Source organism: Raphanus sativus, chromosome 9 (assembly GCF_000801105.2).
Source record: "Raphanus sativus cultivar WK10039 chromosome 9, ASM80110v3, whole genome shotgun sequence".
Lineage (NCBI taxonomy): Eukaryota > Viridiplantae > Streptophyta > Magnoliopsida > Brassicales > Brassicaceae > Raphanus > Raphanus sativus.
Window position 1 is genome coordinate 4596130 of NC_079519.1, and position 21739 is coordinate 4617868.

General features: G+C 33.9%; 1 protein-coding gene and 4 long non-coding RNA genes across 6 annotated transcripts; 2 read left to right on the forward strand and 3 right to left on the reverse strand.

The window, feature by feature from the left end:
* The first annotated feature begins 660 nt into the window (after positions 1-660).
* Positions 661-2886, forward strand: LOC108826130 (uncharacterized). Its single transcript, XR_001945367.2, has 4 exons — positions 661-977; positions 1059-1157; positions 1328-2389; positions 2609-2886. It is a non-coding gene; the product is annotated as an uncharacterized LOC108826130 (long non-coding RNA).
* Positions 2887-4443: 1557 nt separating this feature from the next.
* On the forward strand, positions 4444-5356 carry LOC108853293 (uncharacterized). Its single transcript, XR_001949708.2, has 4 exons — positions 4444-4579; positions 4682-4866; positions 4949-5035; positions 5108-5356. It is a non-coding gene; the product is annotated as an uncharacterized LOC108853293 (long non-coding RNA).
* Positions 4574-6228, reverse strand: LOC130499689 (uncharacterized). Of its 2 annotated transcripts, none has more exons than XR_008938577.1 (4): positions 5735-6228; positions 5569-5613; positions 5364-5457; positions 4574-4782 (listed from the first exon to the last, which is right to left on the reverse strand). It is a non-coding gene; the product is annotated as an uncharacterized LOC130499689 (long non-coding RNA). The 2 variants fall into 2 exon arrangements; XR_008938576.1 differs by having other exon boundaries at positions 5564-5613.
* A 1454-nt stretch (positions 6229-7682) lies between these two features.
* On the reverse strand, positions 7683-10091 carry LOC130499688 (uncharacterized). The gene is made up of 5 exons (XR_008938575.1): positions 9902-10091; positions 9696-9799; positions 9424-9514; positions 8954-9161; positions 7683-8532 (listed from the first exon to the last, which is right to left on the reverse strand). It is a non-coding gene; the product is annotated as an uncharacterized LOC130499688 (long non-coding RNA).
* A 1891-nt stretch (positions 10092-11982) lies between these two features.
* LOC108828064 (tyrosine-sulfated glycopeptide receptor 1) lies at positions 11983-15853 on the reverse strand. Its single transcript, XM_018601619.2, has one exon. It carries the CDS (start codon positions 15493-15495, stop codon positions 12232-12234), a length of 3264 nt encoding a protein of 1087 aa, XP_018457121.2. The 5' UTR covers positions 15496-15853; the 3' UTR covers positions 11983-12231.
* Positions 15854-21739: the final 5886 nt, after the last annotated feature.

Below are 21739 nucleotides of genomic sequence, written 5' to 3' on the forward strand. Positions count from 1 at the left end.
ACAATAACCTTTATCCTATAATAATATGACTAGATTTTGATCCGCGCTTTCAAAACGCGGGATTGTTTTTACTTTAAAAATTCATTTAAAAGAGACAAATATTGTAAAATCTATTTTTTCAGAGACTTTAGATTCTTTAAAATACATTTGTAATTGTGCTGATCGTTTATGTTTTTTTATGATTTTTTATTATTAAAAGTACTAATATATTTTGAAAAGGATTTAAAAAGAGCGTGTTTGTTTCCTTCTTAATTTCGTAAAATAAAATTTTGAAATTAATTGAGAAATGTAATTTTTTATAATTTTTTTAGCAAACATAAAATTAGCATCTTTATGGTTTTTTTAACAAAAATTATCATCTTTCTTTATTATTATTTTATTAGTAAATTATGATGTTTAAAAAAATTTGGATTGGTGTTGTGAAAGGATTTAAAGTGGTATTTTCTATGCAATAAATTTTATTATGATGAGAATTTTTTGTAAAGTTATTTTATATACAATTTTAATTTGTTAATATTAATATACTAAGCTATGAATAAACATAGATTAAAAAAAAAGTAAAAACTGATAATCATATGTTTAATCATGTTTGTTAGTACAAACTAAATATTTGAAATGGACCCAAATTTCACATTTCACAAAGAAATAAGAAATGGAAATACAACATATACTAATCTCGGCCCAAATAGCCCAAAGTAAAAACATCTGAACCGACAAAATTGTGTGGTCGATGACCATTCAGTTTAAAAAAAGAAAAAAAAGGAAAGAACAGAATTTTCTGTCTCGATGGTGGAACTCATGATATGAACGGCCGCGGCGTACTTCCGGTGGTAAAGATGGAAGCGTCTGCTTGAAGAGGTTAAGATCGACGGTAGAAAATCAAAGAACTATCGAATTTTTCAGATTTTCTAGAAAACTTCATGACGATCCAAACTCGATAGATCCACAGAGGACTTCTCTGTTTCTGATCTATTTAGGTGATTTTCTCTAACTTTTTCTTGTAACAGAGATAAAGAGTTTTAAAAAAATCTTACTTGTTTTGCATGTTGAATCTGAAGGCATCCGTGAAAGACACGATGAGTTTGAGATGGTTGACGAACTTCACAGTTTCAGCTCTGTTTGACATAGTCCAAAGAAGATTTGAAAGACCACAAATGGTAAATCTGATTTCACGTATTTCTTTTTGATCCATAGCTAATAGTTAATAAAAATCTAATGGTTTTAAAATTGATTAAAAAAATATGGAAACAAAAGACAAATAACAGTGGCAAGAGCACGTAAGATTAAGCTGTATTGTTAAAAAAGGTTAGTCTTTTTTGGCTTTCAGGAATAATAAACTTTCAGAGAAGATATTCATATTCCAAATACGAAGATTCATGATTTTAAAATAAAAGATAAGTTTTTTCCAGATTATTTGTCTTCTTTTACATTAATATAAATCATACTTCATAGAGAAATAGCATTATTAGTTTATTAATATATGTTTGAATTTTACATTTGACAGCAGGGATAAATTTGGATCCGGATAAATACGTTGGAAGTAAACATTTACCATCACGAAAAGGGAGATCATGGTGATACCAAAAGTTAGGGGTGGGCGTTCGGGTACCCGTTCGGGTTCGGATCGGGTATTTCGGATTTTCGGGTATTTCGGTATAGGAGTATAATATCCGTTCGGGTATTTCTGAACTTCGGATCGGGTTCGGGTATTTTTAGTTCGGGTTCGGTTATTTCGGATCGGGTTCGGATATTTAGATTTTAAAAGAAATAAAAATAAAATTTTCTTTTTTAAAGTTTTTTATATTTAAAAATATAGATTTTACTTAACTGATTTTTTTTTTCTTTTTATAGATTGAATGATTAATAGATTTGGAGATAACATTTCCAAAATAAAAATATTAATTTGGCTATTGTTTTTAAACTTTGGATGTAACTTTGGTTAATATATGAAATAAAAAGTTTAACATGCATTTCAAATGAATATCAAATTATTTTCTCCATAATTATATATATACTATATGATTTTAAAGTATGTCTAACATCAATATAAATATTTTAAATAAAATGAGAGATGTAAACTAGAAATATAAGGGTAAGTATACACATGTTCGGTTATTTTCGGATATCCATTCGGATTCGGGTATTACCCGTTCGGGTTCGGATATCCAATCTCTCCTAACTTAATACCCGTTCGGGTATTTTACTACTTCGGTTCGGATTTCGGTTCGGGTTTTTCGGGTCGGGTTCGGGTGCCACTTCGGATATCGGTTAAAGTGCCCACCCCTACCAAAAGTAGTACAGGTCGAGCAATTAAAAGTTTAGAGACAGAAGCTTTATACATTTGAAGGACATGGGACAAAGACATGGCTGCAAAGAAATACAAACCTAAGTAAGTCAACTTTAAAAGCTTAAAATTGTAGTAACTTAGGTTTCGAACTGAAACTGGTTGTTAGGGGAATAAACCGCTAGATTATAGATAGATTTTCTTTTAAAAAAAAGTAAACAAATCAAGACATTTTTGAAAAAGTTAGGATTGCTTACATTCTCATCAGCGAAGACGAATTCCATAGTTCTCCACTTGATTAATGTTTTGTTCTCACGAATGTAGAACCTTGACATGAACAATCTTATTGGTGTTCCTTGGCTTCAAGGCGCTGATGGCGGTGATTTCTTCAGTAGCAGCATTCGATATGTTGATTTTCGATTTAGAAGCCATATTTTTGGTTTGACGGAATGAGTTTGAGTAGGAAGAGTCGTCAGTATTTATAATAGGAAGAAGTAGTAGGAAGATTAGATTAGGTATTTCGAAAACTGGTTGGGTACTCAAAATATTTTGCGAGATTTTTATAGTTAATAGTATTAAATGCAGTTACCAATTTGTCACCAGTAATATTATGTGAGTAAGTAACATGCAATCTAGATTATAGATATATTTTTTTGAACCGTGAATGTAGCCTTTGCAAGTGATTAAGTTACAGGCGTATCTTATTTTTTTGTAAAATTGGTTGTACATTTATTTCCACCATGATTGTAGGTAAATAATATCTTCCACCTTTTAAATTGGCAAATCATATAGGGAATATCTATACTATTAATACTTGCCGAAATTTAGGAGTATGTTAATCTTTTTAAATTGATAACGAAAAATAAGGGATGATTTAAAAAATTATAGTTATAATAGATTTGGTATCCAAACCTATACATTAAAAATACCTGTAAATTTAGATTATCGATTTTAAATATATATTGTTTTAAAAAATACGAAATAGACGATAGTAACTTGTGATTAAATATTGATGACCAAAAAAAAAACTTGTGATTAAATATATCTAAACTATTAAAGCTGAAGTACATTTGTACTTAGCCCTGACTTTTCCTCAATATTTACTTCTCTATGCCATTGGTATTAAACACAGAGTTTTGTTATTATTAAATTAAACTGAGACACGATTTCTTTATTGGTAATAAACCATACGATTTTTAAACCATTACTAAACCACTTGCTCATTGGTTATCTACGTATCGTTCTATACAATTAAAAGACAAAACATTTAATCTTAACACTAAACCATACATTTACAAACCATTATTAAACCAAAATATAATAGCTGATTTCCTACAAATGGTGACATAGCACTCTCATAAAACATTGTTTTACTGTGATACTACCTTCCTCTTCGTCTACATCGCTTTCCAATGTTATAACACCTCCGGTTTCTTGGTCTGTTGAATCAAAACCAGCATATTAGATAGATTCAAATCCATGAAACTGCTTAACAAACTTTGAAAATTTGATACTTTCGATTATAATTTCGATCATAATTAATATAAATAAAAAAATCCAACCTCAAAACAATACGATAATACCAATACAAATTATTTAGTTTTAAATCAAAACTAATCATTTATTAATTTCGTAATAGAATTGACCTTCCAAAATCTATTCATATATAGAAATTTTTTGTAAGAATCATGATTTCAATCAACTAGCAAATCGGCGCACAAAATCAAAACTAATAATTTATTATTTTCCTAAACTCAATAATATTCCAAAAACGTTTCATACTTCCATGCAATCATTATAAATAAAACGATATCAAGCAACTAACACAATCGAAAGATCATGTTTCAAAACTTGTAAATCATATATAGCAAATCTTTAAAACTAATAAATTCGATTATTCCAAAACTCAATAACTTCCAAAACAATTTCCTATTTCAAAGCAGTCAACATAACAAAAAGGAAACAATATTTGTATAGTTGTTATTTCCATTGAGATTTTAAACATATATTATAGCACCAAAAATCTAGGGACTTCCTAAACTAAATGATTCTATTCTTTTGAATATATTGACCATTTTTATATACAAAATCGGTGAATCTACTCCTATAAATAAGACCATACCTATAGTAGGGAAACATCACCACTATTCCAAGCAAAACTGATTTAGTCATGAGTATATGAAACCTCTTTGAAAATCACCTCTTTGAAAGATGTGAAACCTTACAAAACGGGATTGAAGTTTCACGCCAAATCATTACATACTTGGAAGCAGTTTAACTACATGTCCTGAGAATGTGAGTTTTGGTTATTTATCCTTATGTTTTATTGTGTATTTTATATCGCAATCTGCTTATCTAATCTAACTATTTTTAATTTTGTTTTACCAATGTGAAAAGGGTATAAGATACATGCCTGTGCAAGAAGACATACATGGAAAGTAAGGGAAGACTTCTACCCGCCGGAGCATTGAGAAAAATTCAGAATTACACCCTCATCCCTGCAACAAGAATGTATAGATCAACTAACCATTCTTACAAAATGGGCTCTTGAAAACGCACAACAATCACCAAATCTACCCTTTGTAATGATAATCTCCTTCCAAGCTTTGTATATTTTCAGAGTGTTGTGGATCACTTAAACCATATTTCCTCTGTTTTTTACAGACGTGATGGGTCAGGTTATTGATTTGGAAGAATTAAAAACAATTCAGTGTTAAGGATGAAACCTGAGTTTACTCTTGAAGACATCAAGTAAGTACATGTTTTCAATTTAATTTTCTGTCTGTTGATACTAATGAATGATGTATCCTATCATTCCTACAGAACATTAAAATCAATTCCAAAAGAACAAGCAAGATAATCCCTCATTTATAAGACAGCTCAATACTGGATTCATACAAAAGTTATATGTGTTTTGTGAGGTATTTTATCGACTGTGAGTAATATCTTTCATCATTTTACAATTGTAATTATTTTTCTATTGTGACAGACATACCAAGAATTAAGAATGAAATGATCGATTACTACGATGAGTATCTTCACGTGTAAAACAAATTCAAAGCAAGAAAGAGAGTTTTACCAGATGAGAAGCTCAAAGAAACGGGAAGAGGACTTGAACATGTAATATCCAGAACAAATTGTAGGTGGGCTAGATCAATGGATTCCCAGCAACACTGCAGATAAAGAAAAAGAATGATTCATGATTAAATAAATATATGAATTAGTGACAATCACTTGAGAAATTATAACTGGCCATAAAGAATATAATTTAGTTAATACCTTACCAATATTTTCTTCCACCACGGCCTCAGCTTCATTTCGTTTCCTGTCTGATTCATAAGATTTAAGTATAGTTGTATTATGAAGTGGATTTTGACATGCATGTGAAGGATATATCAAGATCTGTTTATCTATTGAACAAAAAGTTCAGAAATAAGAAAGAAGACATACCTTTAGATACTCCTATGAAACGGTTTGTCCTTCTATACCCTTTGTTTCGCTAGATCAGGATCATTGTAGTTCTGTCTGGTATGTGTTCCATTTGTATCAGACTCCAATCGATTGTTATTCTTTCTTCATCTAGGTGCAGTCGTTAACAGAAGGGGAGAAGGTAAAGTTGTCGTTTTTTTTTGGTTATTAGACCTAATTTTCCATTTTTTTATTTGCTTGACTAAACTGATTTTTGTTTTCTAAAAGGTCACATATTATCAAATAAAAGTCACAGGTAATACACGGTCCATTGTTAAATGTATGTTGGGTTGAAATCTACAACAACCCATTTGTCTAGAATATGTTTTTTCTGTATTTTTCAAATCCATTAAGAAATCCAATTTTCTAATTTTATACGTTAAATTTAAAGATTTAACAAATTAATATAATAAAAATTACTAATAACAAATAAATTAGGAAAAAATACTAAAAATAAAATTTTGTAATTTTTAAACTCATAAAATAATTTCTCTGCGTATTAATACATATTTTATATCATGTTGAACATTTAATAATTTACGGGTGGTTTTTTGATTTTTTTTTTATTTCATAATAAATTTAGTATGGAATTTTTTTAAGAAATTTTATTGGTATAAAAAATAAAATTACAGATAAAAATAAGTTGAATAAGATATATGTTGTTGTAAATTTACATTACATAAACATCAAAATGTATACGTTATATTTAAATTGTTATTGAAAAAATAGACATATAAATTAATTAAATATTTGTAGAGACAACAAAAGATGCTATTATACAAAATGTGAATTACATTTGAGATCTTTTTGATTGTGGAATATTCAAAAATATAATTATGCAAAAGGGTTTGGAAAAAACTCGGATTTTCGAATTTGAACAACCCAACTAATCAGAACCGAAATTGGTTAAATATTCGTATTGGCAAAAAATTTGGTATCTAAAAAATAGAACTGAACCTGATTCAAACCGTAATAGTATATGTATCCGAATATATCTGAATCACATTTATATATACTTAAATATTTTAATAATTTTAGATTTAATATCCAAAATATATAAAAATATTTTGAAATTATCCAAATAACTTGAAAACATATACAAATAGTTAAAATTAAATATCTAAAATCGAAAAATACTCAAATCACCAAAAATACTTAAAATACATATTAATTATCCATCTAAATATTCAATCAAACCAAATTTTATGTTAAATTTAGGTATTTTGATATATTATTCAAGTTCATATGTTATATATTAATTTAATTTTTAAATTTTGAGAAAATAAAAATAAATATGAATTTAAAATTTAAAACATAATTTTCATGGGTTATCTAAATCCGAACCAAATCCGAAAGATCCGAATCGAACGATCAAAAATTACAAAGTGAATTCTTCAAACTTAAAAATACAAAATCCGAATAGACCCGAACCAAACCCGAATGGATACCATAAATACAGTTAAAAAATAACTAATCATATTTTGATTTATAAAAATTAAAGTAAACACCCGCGCGGGCGCGCGGGTCAAAATCTAGTCTAAACCATTAAAACTGAAGTACAAAAATGAAATACCCCAGACTTTTCCACAATAATTACTAAACAATGCCACTGCCTAAAACTATGTCGTTTTAATAAATTTCGCCACCTATAGTTACCAGAAACTGTGTCGTTTCTTTTAAGAGTTGCATACTAATTAATTTCGACACCCACAGCTAATCATTTAATACCCACGGACCGAGATCAACAATACGATCTTATCACCATATATTTTTGGGATTTCAAAATCATAACTAATTATTTATTACTCTCCTTAACAAAATTATCTTCCTATATTCTCGCTATTCACATATTCTTGCTAATCAAGCATAATATCTAACTATTAATAACCTACATTCCTAAAGAGTCGTGAATAGTTAATAAAATAATCATTTTTAGGAAGATAATTATATATGTATATTCGGTTTTAATGATAACATCACAACTAAAAATATCTTTATAAAATTTTCTCGCGTTAACCCTACTTTCTCATCGCTAACTATATATACATCTTCCCCTACACCTACAAACTATATCGTTCAAAGCTAAAACCTCCCAAAAATGTCTATCATGACTACTTTTGTTCCTCTTCTTATGCAGCTTCTTTCTCATATCCTTCTGTTACTCCGCAGACAGTAAATTTTTTTCCAGTCCCTTTTGCTGTCTTCTTATGCCGTTGAATTCCCTCAAACATTGGAGAACATCCAAGATCATGTAATATATAAAAAATAATTAGAGAATGACAGTATGATTGTATAAAATATTTAAAAAAAGTTCTCCAATGATCAACATTTGTTGGATCTAGACTAAAATTTTATCCTTTAAGATTGTTATTCTTTATCTTTCGTCAAACCTACCAATTCTACTACAGTTTATAACAGAAACTATTCTTATCTAAGACTATCAGGAACATCAAATGCAAGTAACATCAAACTATTATCATAGTTTAACTAATGCAAGTACAATTGGTATCAAACTTTAACTTAAGGCAGTGTTTCTCATGAAATAAACTACTAACCGACTATCTTAAATTCAAAACACCTATCAAATTATTAAAATATATAAAAGATTATTCAATTCAAAAAGAAAATAAGATATAAGTGATTACTAACCATTTACAAGTCTGCTGTCATGTGAAGGTTGCATTCTTCTTTTCAGCTACTGTCTCATGTCCCTCTCTTACTCTGCAGTGAGTACTCTGTTTTACAGTCCTTTTTGTTGTCTTCGTATGCAGTTGAATTCTCTCAATCATTGGAGAACATCCAAGATCATGTAATATATAAAAAAATAATTAGAGAATGACAGTATGATTTTATAAAATATTTAAAAATAGTTCTCCAATGTTCAACATTTGTTGGATCTAGACTAAAATTTTATCCTTTAAGATTGTTATTCTTTATCTTTCGACAAACCTACCAATTATACTACAGTTTATAACAGAAAATATTTTTATCTAAGACTATCAGTAACATCAAATGCAAGTAACATCAAACTATTATCATAGTTTAACTAATGCAAGTACAATTGGTATCAAACTTTAACTTAAGGCAGTGTTTATCAGGAAATAAACTACTAACCGAGTATCTTAAATTCAAAACACCTATCAAATTATTAAGAGATATAATTGATTATTCAATTCAAAAAAAAAAAAAATGAATACTAACCATTTACAAGTCTGCTGTCATGTGAAGGTTGTATTCTTCTTTTCAGCTTCTGTCTAATGTCCCTCTCTTACTCCGCAGAGCACTGAGAACTAACTGATTATCGTGTCTTCCATTTCCTCATCACAATGTTGAAACATGAAACTCTTGATCTATAAGTTTACTCGCTTCTGCCTCATGTCCCTCTGTAACTCCCCAACGAGTACTCTGTCTGTAAAACTAATATATGTCAGACCAATACCAAAACATATACTAGACAAGTGACTCAGACTTCAAAAATTTATAATAGCAAAACAGAAAAACTGCAGCATCCTTAACCGGATTCTCTAAAGCAAACCTTTTTGTGCAAGTAGACTGCCAACTATATCAGATATCCATTTAAATTGTGTTGCTCAATAAAACCCGAGCTAAGGATGGTGCGACTAATAAACTTATGAAGATATTATTTGCTCTAAAGGAAGAAGTTATTGTACCTTTCATTTTTAAAAATTTAGAAACTTCATGAGTTATGAATCCCAGCTTCCTCATTTATGACTCCCGACTTCGCTTTTGTTAAAACCGTACCTGATGCAAGTATCAGACTTTCCACACTTAATACAGATCGACCAGAATAATGAAACATTATTAAACGGCAGAAAAGAATGAACAAACAATGTTACTTCGAACTGGTAATTTGATAATCACTAATCATACGGTAAATGTTAAAATTAAAAAAAAAATGTTTTATACAGAATCAAGGACAAACCATTCATCATTCATTGTAGATCTTGAGCTCCAGATTGATGTCTTCTTTGAATGAAATTTTTTTGACTTTTTAAAGCATAAGACGAAACTTGAACCGCGGATCTACTGCATGCAAATGACAAAACTGTTAAAATTAAAAGAATCTATTAAACTGATGGTTAGGGCTTCGAAACGATTTCGTTAATCTCATAAAAATATGTAACTAACCTTAAATCAACTTGATTGATTCCACCAGTTGAACGTAAAAAGAATAACTGTTTGGTTTGATTCTTGATTCAACAGTTTTTGTTTCGATTTATGAGAATCCGATGAATATCGAGAAGAGATAAGAGAGATAGAATGAAAGAGAGAGAGACAGAGCAAAAGTAGATCCGAGCGAGAGAGGAGGAGAGAGAGGGGTTAGTTGACCGACAAAAAAAAAAATTAAGTACATCTTTCGGTTTTTTTCCCGGAATAAATTTATGTTGGGCTTTCAATTTTGTTTTACGGTTCAAACATGTATCATATGACGGTCCAATATCATATGGTGAATTTTGTCAAATTGATTATCACGGTCCAATATCATATTTTCGGCCCTTTTGGAGTTTATGTCACAGGAAAAATCAATTTTCGGTTACATGTCCCTTAACTTTTATTATGGAAAAGGCCCATAATTAGATATAGTATCAACAGAATAAAACAATTTTTTTATATCATATAATAAAAATACACACAATGTAATATTCAAAATAATATAGATTTATAAGTTGTAAACATAGTACTGTTTAATAATACCCTAAACAAACAAAACAAAATACACAAAATTCAATTTTTCAAACATTCACCCGCCCGGACGGGCGGGTCCAAAATCTAGTTTATTTTAATATTTTAGTATTTGAAATTTGAAATATTAAAATTTAACGTATATGCGTACGTAGTCTCTATCTCAATTTCATGAATGATGAGTTTTTATACCAACAAAATCATCAAAATAAGTTTATCAATACGTTGTATTCATATTATTTTTGATTTTCATTTCAGGGTATAGGGTTTGAGAAAAAGAAAACATGATTTGATGGAGGTTTTCATGGTATAGAACCTTGATCATGAAGATGAATTTGATGGGCTGAACAATCATTGCTCAGTGGATTTTAAAACGAAAAGGGTAGACTGCAGCGGGCCTTAATATGTATGTTGGGCTATAACGGGCTATAATAATCAAAGGTTTCTGATTAGTCTGGTTATTTACGATTTTCATTAAAAAAAATATAGCAATGGCATTTGGCTGTAAATAACTTGAAAAAGCAGAGGCAAAAATCTATTAGATATTTTACTTTAATAGTATAGATTTGAATAACTTTTTTACTGGGGGCAGCTGTCCCCTTCCACTCAACGTGCATAACACCTCTAGCTATCTCTTGTGGGCCTTTTCCCTTCAACGTGGGTCAGGGTTTGGGCTAGCGTGCTTGCTTTCTTGCTTCACAAGTGACTTAATAACGTTTTTTTGATAAAGACTTAAAAACGTTTTGTTGGAGATTTTCTTATCACAATCATAAATGTTCCACCGACATGGAAGACACATTCTTCGGCAGGCAATATTTTATCAAGATCGGCAGGCAATATTTTATCAAAATCAAGAAGACAGATAGCATAAAGAGGGTTTCTTGTTATTCTTAATAAACCAATTAGATCTTTTGGTTTTATAGCTTATCATCTCCCTCTGTATCATGAGGTTATTCAAGAGATGCCACAAAAAAACGTATTGGTCTTCTGGGCTACTGTTGTCAAAGTTACAAAGTAATATTTTTGAAAAAAGAAAAAGATAAGTTTGCCGACAAAAATAAATAAAGAAGAGAAGTTATGGCCTCAAATATAAAAAATACTAATTTCCATTTTCAATGGAGGTTGGTTATTAACGCAGCATCTCCCAATAAACACCAAAACGGCGGCGTTTTAGCTCCTTTAGACAGACCGTTAAAAGTCCAAACCTTTGACAAATCATCACTTTTTACGCAAAAGCTCTCTTTGTCTCCGTCGTCTCTGCTTCCTCTCCATTGATGTTTAGGTATGTCTCAGCTTCTCACCTTTTACTTTGCTTCCTCTTTCTCGTGCGTCTTACTACTCATTTCTCTCTCTCTCTCTCTCTCGCCTTTGATTTTTGTTTTTGCTCGATGACTCTTCGGTAACTATGCACACCAACTGTTCGTTCAAATGCGGTCAGAAACCCCACTTCGATTTTTCAATCGTATTCTGAGAGAAATGATTGGTCTAGGTAGAGTTCCTGTGAAACCCATTTTGATTCAAGAGAATTGGTTTTGAAATTCTGTGATTGGTTGTGTAAAGAACTCGTCTTGGAAAAGCCACAAAAGGTTCATACTTTCCCAAGTTTTTTTTACATCATCAAAGCAGCTTCTATGACCATCAAAACTTTTAATTTACATGGAAATGATGGTTTAACATTTGCACTTGACAAGACCCCTCCCCCCACCCAAAGAGAAAAAAAAAATGAAGTGTATATTTACTTAATGCAGAATGTATAAAAAAAAGGCACACATAAGTTACTTCGTCTCTTCTTCTTCGGTTTCTTCTCTGTTACTTTGGTTTGTGTTCCCCGCGTCAACATCGTTAAGCCAGTCCACAACTTGCTGTATGACTGGTCTCTTCATTGGGTTTTGGTTCACACACATGCAGGCTATGTCAAGCACACGAAGCATCTCTCTTTCGTGACCACCACTCTCTCTCAGCAACGGATCAAACACCTCCTCTGGTTTCTCTTCCCTCCTCATTTGATTCACCCACGCCACTATTTCTCTCGTCATCTTTGGTCTGAATACCTCCATTGGTCTTTTCCCCGTGAGAAGCTCCAGCATCACGACGCCGAAACTGTACACGTCGCCTCTCAGAGTGGCTACCCATGCTTGTCCATACTCCGGGGGGATGTAACCCAACGTCCCCACAAGCTCTGTTGTAACGTGGGTGCGGTATGGAAGGATGAGTCTTGACAAGCCGAAGTCCGCGAGGTAGGCCTTGAAACTTCCGTCCAAAAGGATGTTGCTGGACTTGATGTCTCGGTGTACTATGTGTGGTTCGCATATCTGGTGCATGTATGCTAGTCCACAGCTTGCTCCTCTCATAATGTGAAGTCTTTTAGGCCAATCCAGTTGAGCTGGACCGTCTGGATTCTCATGAAGCCAATAATCAAGGCTTCCGTTTTCCATGAACGAGTAGATAAGTATCCGGGCACTATCATGGACGCAGTAGCCTTGTAGAGCGACCAGGTTTTCATGTTTGGCTCTTGACAGAACTTCTACCTCTGCCTTGAACTCTTTCTCCATCAGACCATAGTCTCCGGTGAGTTTCTTAACCGCCAGTTTCGTCCCATTGTCCAAGACAGCCTTGTAGACAAGACCAAACCCTCCGCAGCCGATGATATTAGCTTGACTGAAGTTGTCGGTAGCTTTGAGGAGCTCAAATATGGTCAGGTCTTTAACCTCATATCTACTGTTTCCAAACAGCAGGACGAGGCTTATGTCTTTCTCCGAACCTGGAGGAACTTCGGAATACGAGGCATTGGAATTTATCTCCATTTCGGCGTTCTCAGTGTCTCCTGGGTTTACTCTCCTCTTGGACATCACCCACAAAGCCAGCATCACCAGAATCAAACTGACGCCGAAAAAGATCCCAATGACAAGCCCCAAAACAACCGTTGTGTTCACCTTTTGGTTGTTTGTATATGGCTGAGTTGCAACCGTGCAGGAGACTTGCAGTACGCCGCCACACAGCAAAGGGTTTCCTTCAAAATATGATTTTGGGAAAGTGTCGAACTGACTCCCTGTAGGTATCGGCCCACTGAGAGTATTGTTTGCAACATTGAAATATGACATGAAATGGAGTCCTGTGAGCGACCAAGGGATTCTACCAGATAGATTGTTGTTGGACAGGTCCAGCCTCTCTAAGCTTGTGAGGTTTGACAATTCATCTGGGATGCTACCTGAAAACTTATTACCCCAAAGCTCGAGGTGCAAGAGAACCTTTAGCTGTCCGGCCTCGACCGGTATACTCCCGGTCAGGTTATTCCTTCTGATGTATATCGCAGGTGGGATGCTGGAAAGCTGATTGTATTGCTGATTGCTGGTGATATTATTGGGCGTTACAAAAACAGGTAGCTCTAGATAGGTCCTCTCTGTTGCATCGTATACCTTTTGAGACATGAGTGCTCTCAGCTGAAACAGTTCCTTGGGAAGCTCTCCTGTAAGAAGGTTATAAGATAGATCCAAGTAAAAAAGGTTTGGAAGAGTTCCTAGCCAACCAGGAATCGACCCCACGAATCGATTTTGTGACAGGTCCATAAGCTCTACGCTCTTGAGCTTGATCAGCCAAGCTGGTATTTCACCTCTCAATCTAGATCCACCGGTACCAAAGATTTGGAGCTTTGGAAATGCACCTGACGCAAGAAAATCCTCGTTGCTTGGTATTGTTTCGTCATAAAAGTTCTTTGCAATGATGAGAGTAGACAGATTCTTGCAGCCTTGCAGAATACTGAGAGCACCTGTGATGTTCGTCATGTTATTGTCTGAGAATGTAAAGAACGACAGAGACTTCAGTTCCAGTACTTGTGGAGATATCTGTCCAGTTAACTTGTTGCCTGCAAACCTCATCGCCGTCATGTTTCTGCAGGAGTAAACCGTAGAGGGGAAGTCACCGGTGAAGCTATTGTTTCCGAGGTCCAGAATGCTGAGGCTCTGAAACCTGGAAAAGTCTACCGATAAGGTTCCTCCCAGCCGGTTAACCCTTAGATTCAACTTCTCGAGTTTGGTGCAGTTGGCGAGAGAAACTGGAACAGAACCTGTGAGGTTATTGATATGGAGCCTGAGGCTGCGCAGATTGATTAGTCTACCAATATCCTTTGGTATATCTCCTTGGAGGTGATTGAAGTAAAGCTCAAGCAGTGTCAGTTTAGTGAGACGAGTAATCCCATCATCGATCCTCCCTGAAAGATGGTTGACTGGTAAAGAGAGTTCCTCGAGCTCAGAAAGATTGTAAACTTCTTTTGGGATTTCACCAGATAGATTGTTGAAGCCTGCTCGAAGAGAATTTAGCCTCAGACATCTGCCTAACCCTCCAGAGATATCGCCCGAGAATTTGTTATAAGAGAAGTCCAGTTTGGTGAGCTGCGGTGAAGTGGTGCACATGAAGGAAGGGATTGGACCGGTGAAGCTGTTGTTGCTGACGTTGAAAGTGGTGAGATTAAAAGCACCTTGTAGGAAAACAGAACCGCTTAAGATTTGGCCTTGAAGAAGATTGCTGGAGAGATTAAAGGTCTGGATTGGAAAGTTTCTGCTGCTTCCATTGGCTTCGAGTGGTAACTCACCGTTGAAGATGTTGTAACTAAGATCAAGAACCGTGAGCTGATCAAGAACAGAGAAGAAGCCTTGTGGGAGAGGACCAGAGAGACGGTTATGAGAAAGGTCGAGACGAGAGAGACGAGGGAGATCCAAAACAGAGGACGGGAGATTGCCTGAGAGTCCTCTAGAGGGCAAAAGAATCGAAGTGACTCGATTTTCTTGAGAATCATCGCAAGAGATTCCTTCCCAGGAGCAACAATCAGTGGATGAGTTCCAATGCAAAGGAGAGACTTGAGATGATACGTTGGTGGAGAACAAAAGGAGAGAATCTCTATCTTGGAGATTACAGACAGCTTCTGATACTGTAAGGAGGAAGACAGAGATGGAAATAACGTAAATAAGGAGGGAGAGAAACATGGGTACTGGTCTCACAAGGAGACAAATGGATTTAGTAGATCTCATCTTCTCGTCAATCATGGCGAGAACAAGAGAAGAAGGTTAGAAAGATTTGAGTAAGCTTGAGGAAGAAGAAGAAGAAAAAGACGAAAGAGAGGGAAAAGAAGCAAAAGACATCATTATCCAATCTGGGTTTGTGTGTCTGAAACTTGTAAATGGCTCTCAATACCATCGTTGACCAAAGAGAATAGTCAGACCAAACAGAAGAAAACTTCTTGTCACACCCAAAGTAACTTTACTTGCCTTTATTTTATTTTATCATGTTATCCTGAGTGTGCTTGTGGCCTGTGGGTATTGTCTTTTGTTTCTATCTTTTTATTATTCCTCTTGTAATAGAAGTATTTTTTTTTTGTTATTCTACCTAATGAAACCTTAAATACAACCCTATGAATACCTATGTAGTTATTAAAGTCAACGCTAAAAACTCATGTTTATTTGTTTATTTTTATGAAAACCAATATTGATATGTGATTTGTCTGGTTATGCTGTCATTTATTTATTGGAGATGTAGGTGCGTGCGTGCGTGCTATGATGTTGATCATGAAAATTGAATGCGATGATATTATAATCATCATGAGCACAAACATTATGATGTGAAATAAAATAAGATTAACAAAAGTGAATAAGAAAAAAAAATGGTGAGGAATAGTATGATAATTCTTTTTTGTATAAAAGGGGCGTTTACCTTTTGGGGCGGCTTGGTTAGTAGTGGCTCGTAGTGGTGGTGTTACACAACTTTTTTATATATCTTCAATTTAATATTTTATTTTTATAATCATCTTTTGTATTTTCCTCTTTTTCTTTATTCTTTCTTTTATTGCGCCAAGTGTAAGCCACATTTAACATTAGATAGTGGTCATAAAGAACGAAAGGTAGATAAAGAAGATGATCAAATGATACGTTTTTTTAGAAAGGGATACTATTTATTTTGTTTGACTTTTATTTTTTTGTGGTTATTAAAATCCTCGAAGCTGTTCATGCGTTGTTGTTTTTTCTCTTAATTTACTAATGGCCGAAGGGCGTATATGATAGGCTGACAAGTTAATTTAAACAATATGGTATTAAACTTATCAAGGGTCTTCCACTTTTCGGATTATTGTACTATAAAGTATCATCCCAAACTGGAAAACGAACAGTGCAATAGTAAATTAAAATCTAAACTGAAAAGAAACGAAATTCAAGTTGCTATATTAGTCAGTGTTAAAAAAAACAACTTATGTTTGTGTGCGTAGTAGAAACAAAAAAAATGTTATGGAGTCTAATTAAAAAAATCTATAATGATTAATACGTGTGATACTTTTAATTAGTGTTTAGTAACAGTAAGTAATGATGGAGTGAATTTGTTTTTCTTTTAATTGGAATAACATATTTTATATAAGATAATTCGAAAGGCATCCTATAAGAATAGTTATCTATTCAGTGGAAACCTGTGGCTCAGATTGAGAATAAACTGTTGTGTGACTTTACACAGCGATAACATATTATTATTCCTAATTATTAGCCTTAAACGATAACATATTAGTATTATTAGCCTTTCGGTATAAGCGGATCTAATCTTTCATGTAAATAAGAAAAAGCTGTTTCATCTCAGCTATTGTTTTCCACTGAAATATTCTAGGTTAAGTCATATAGCGAATCTCTAATAACTTATTCTCAATCCCGAGCAATTTGTTATTTATATATTCAAGTACCTCAAATCCAGGTTTAATCAAGCTTGTCGTTTTCTCAGCTCACGATCGAGTTAGGGATAGCTAATGTCTTTTATTTATAACCTGCTTTTGGTTATTTTCTTGGTTAGAGATGGTAGCCATTTCAGAGCACAGCCACAGCACATCAGCTTATATGTTTCTGTCTTGGAAAGAACTCATCCAAAATTTTATTTTTCTTCTCTTTCTTCTCTTCTTAATTTACAGTTCAAATCGACGAGTTGGATTAGGATATTCCATTTTTCTGCTTAAAATTCCACTGAAAGATAACATGTCCTGGCTTATATTGTCCTTTTGTAACATCTATTATCCTTTTACCCTGCTCCAGATACAGCTATTTAGTAGTAGAATATAATATATTACGTCACCTTTTACAGACTTTCTCGAACCATTTGCAAATATTTAAAGAAGTGCTACTTGAAGTTCTTGAGTAAATAGACAGAAAATATTAGTCAAACGGTATTAACATAAACTTTGTTTTGGTACTACATGTATGAATATCATTATGTTATACATAATTTCGGACGACCCGAGTTATGTGCTCTCCTCGTGAATTCTCATTAATCAAGGGAGAGAAAACGTTTGACTTTATACAAAATAGTTTTTTAATTCCATGCATATATATAAGAATTATACACATACAAATCTGGAGTATTGCTAATCTTCTATATTGATCGTGTAAAGACATAACATATGTATGCTGAGTTGGACCGGTAAGATCATGCGAAAAGAACAAAATCTAACCACTTGGCCTTTTAGAATATAAATGCATATAATATTTATGTGTGTATTAGACTATGGCCTTTTAACGGCTGTAGTCTTTCGATATGTTTTTTACAAAGAAACGTTTAATCATTCAATCAAATTTTAAAGAAAATACCTTTTTAGGAGCTGGGACGTTTTCCGGAGATTTTAAGCTCGGTGTGGTAATTTAGAAGAAAGCCTTTATATGTGTGCTATATTTATCTTTTTTGACGTAACTAGAACTTTATTATCTTGATATTATTAAATCTGAATACAGAGTTGGTGTTAACTGTTAACCATACTGGTAAATATTATACTCAATTTGCACTAAATTTTAGCAGTAAACTTTTCTCAATTTTTTAACTATTTTTATTAGCAAAAACAAAACCAAAGCTATACTGTGTTATTTAGGTTTTGAGAAAAAAATCCAAAGCAAAAAAAAAGAAGTAAAAACTAATAGCAGAATCATATCTAGAAACTAAACCATTCAAAATAATAACTGATCAAAATTCAAAATGGTTTAGTAGAGATTCTGTTTGAGTTGGTATGCCTAAAACAAATCATGAGATGTTTGAGTAAAGTCAAAGCAAAATTAACCATATATAGTGATTACTCTAAAAAGAGACAACAAAGAAAAATAGGAGACAACCAGTCAGACCCTTTTTGAGTGTAAATTGACCTTTGAAAAAGATGGATCATTGTAGGACCCGACCCGTTAATTCAATTAGAACCATTTGGGCCATAACATGATCCGGCGCATACAGTAAACTAGTTAATGCCCAATCCAACGCCTCTTCCCTCATTTGCGATTTTAACAAAGCCTGTAAATGTCTCAGTCTAAAGGCCAAACAATCATCTTCGTAGAACATAAATGATTTGTTAAAAAATGCGACATGAATGATGGAATGGATCAACGATTCTCGTGGTAAAGATTCATTTTGATTTATGACACGTTCTTGTAACCAAAAGTAACACTATCCCAATATTTGAAGAGATATGAATTTGCCTAATAAGTATAAATATAAGACTAATGTGAAATCCATAGAAATCTAGGGAGAATGATTTAAAGAAAAGGATATGTTATTATATATGGGAAGGAGAGGGTGAAGGAGGTCATAATTCTTCTATCATCATTTTGCCTAGTAACCATCATCTTTTGACTTTTAAGACAAAATTAATGTTACAGTTTCTTAATATTAATTTCGAGTAATGATCATTTGAGTAGAGGACTTGGGATATTGCTTTGAAATCAGGCTGTGTTGTAGGTTGAAACTTTGATTATGATATGACTCGAGGTTCAACCGACTGAAAGACAGTTTTCGGATTATATACTAAGTTAAATAATCTAAATCTGACACAAATTTATCAGTGTTATTAAGATTTAAATACCAATAAATATTCAGACGTGGGCTGGTTAGATACTTAGATATATTAATATCTTAACCTTTTTAACCTCTTAAAGAATGATTCTTTCAAACATTTTTTTTCTATAGATATATTTAAGAGTGCCTGAAGCTGCAAATGACTTTAAGGTTCCACTTCGTGAAAAGACAAGATCCTTAAACGTAGGACTCGAGCAGGAGGATTGTTTTCCACTTCCTTTGATCTGAAAGCATTAAAGGATCTTCACTAGCTCAATTGTTCAAATATGTAGATACAATATGATTTTAGTTATGTAAGTTATTTAAAGTTAGCGGATGTCCTATTGTCATCTATTACATTTGACTTACTTTGCTTGTTTATTCAAAAAAATTAACGCATGTTAGGGAGTAAAGTAGTGGAGGATTATCGATATCGTGGAAAGACTAAATAGTGTTAAAAAGATGTGTAAACCAGTCGACACACACCATCATTTTAGTTTATAATGCACTCCATATTCTTTGAGAAAATTTATTGGTAGTAACAACATTTAATTAAACATCATCCAGAAGCTGCATTTGTAGAACTATATTACTAATATTGTGGAGATACCAAAGAAAAAAAACATATACGGAGTAGTCCCCTCCAAGAAAGGCAATATAGTGATTGGTACAACCATATAAATACAAACAAATATTTACAACAGTTCACATTAGCAAATTTCGGTACCTCGTTAGGTCTAGAACAACCGTCCAACTATCGCTTAGAGTAATTTTTTTGCTAAACTGTAAATATCATATAAATGAACATAGAGCTTACAAAAAGGTCTAAAATCTGTACCATCTTGGCAAAAAGAAAATAAAAAACAAGATGGGACAATGATGAACTAAACAACCAGAAACTATCTCAGCCACATGATCATGAGAGAGCTAAAAGGCTTCCTGGTTCTCCTTGCAGAGATAATGTTTTTTATCTCTTTATCAATACCATGGAACACCATTGCAGAAGAGAGAGAAATCTGGTTATGAATCAGATTGTTCCGTTGCTTCCAAATGTGAAAGATAGTAGTGTGAACTGCTATTTTCCGAAGCAGAGTAAGTCGCCGTGACGTCGAGGATCGGATCCAGGAAAGAAGTTCGGCCCAGTTGAGAGGCATCGTATGCGGGGGTCTGCATTTCCACATAACCAGCCTCCAAATGTCTCTACTGTAATCACAAGATAACAACAGATGGTCCCTTGTTTCATCAAATGCCGAGCATAGAGGACAAAGTGGAGAGATTTGCATCCCCCACGAAGCCAGTCTAGATCTCGTCGGTAGCCTGTCGTAGTTCGCGATCCACATGGTGAAAGAGTGCTTGGGGATGGCGCCTTTGAACCATACCACATCGCACCAGTCCTGTGTTTCTCCTCTCGGGCGCATGACCTCCCAAGTGCTGGACGACCTGAAAACAGTAGAAGCAATATTACCAGCAATCCATTCATACTCATCACTCACATGAACATGTAATGGCAAAGAGATAGTGGTGAGATAAGTATGGAGATCAACTTCCTTTTGTGATCTAGGATGAGGAAGAGACCAATGAGCATCGATAATAGCATCATCTACCACCGCTGATGACCTTATCCTAAGTGCTCTAGGACCCCCACTCCCTATATAAGTTATCAGCTGGCCAAAGGGAGTCCAAGAATCAAACCAGAACCTTGCTGTTAGTCCATTTCCCAGCCTGGTTTTGCAGAATTGTGAGGCCAGAGGACGGAGATCCATGAGCTTTTTCCAAGTCCAAGAGTCCGCTGCCGAGGCCTGAAGTTCCCAAAAGGAGGTGTTATTGAGATGAGTGCTCCAGTGCCAATCAACCCACAGCGAGTGAGCTTTAGACAAAAGTCTCCATATGAATTTTAAACACAGCACTTGGTTCCAAACCGTGAGATTTCTAAGGCCCAGTCCACCCTCGTCTTTGGGGAGACAAACTGTCTGCCATGCAATTTTTGCTATGCCTTTTTTTTCTATGTCACCAGACCAAAGGAACCGAGAGCACAGAGATTCAATCCCTTTGATACAGCCTTTAGGAAGAATGAAGGCTGATAGCCAAAACGAGACGATTCCGAAGATGACAGTTTTTAATAATTGCAGTCTTCCAGCAAAAGAGAGTATCTTCACTGACCAAGATTGGAATGTGGCTGTGAGTTTTGTCATCAGCGGAGCGTACTCTGAAATTTTCAGTTTCCTGCTCATGAGGGGCAGACCGAGGTATCTAATGGGGAGCTGACCAGGAGGGAAACCGTAGCTCGCAATGGCTTGTGTTTCACTTTGGTCAAGACCCGCCGTAAAGAGCTCAGTCTTGGTCGCGTTGATCAGTAGGCCTGACCATGAGGCAAAATCATCTAGACACTCAGAGATCCCATGAAGACTGTTGCTTGATCCATCGAAGAACACCATGACATCGTCTGCGAACATG

What these genes read in the sequence shown, in the direction of transcription:
- LOC108828064 (XM_018601619.2), bottom strand. Translation starts at nt 15,495, where the DNA reads ATGATTGACGAGAAGATGAGATCTACTAAATCCATTTGTCTCCTTGTG.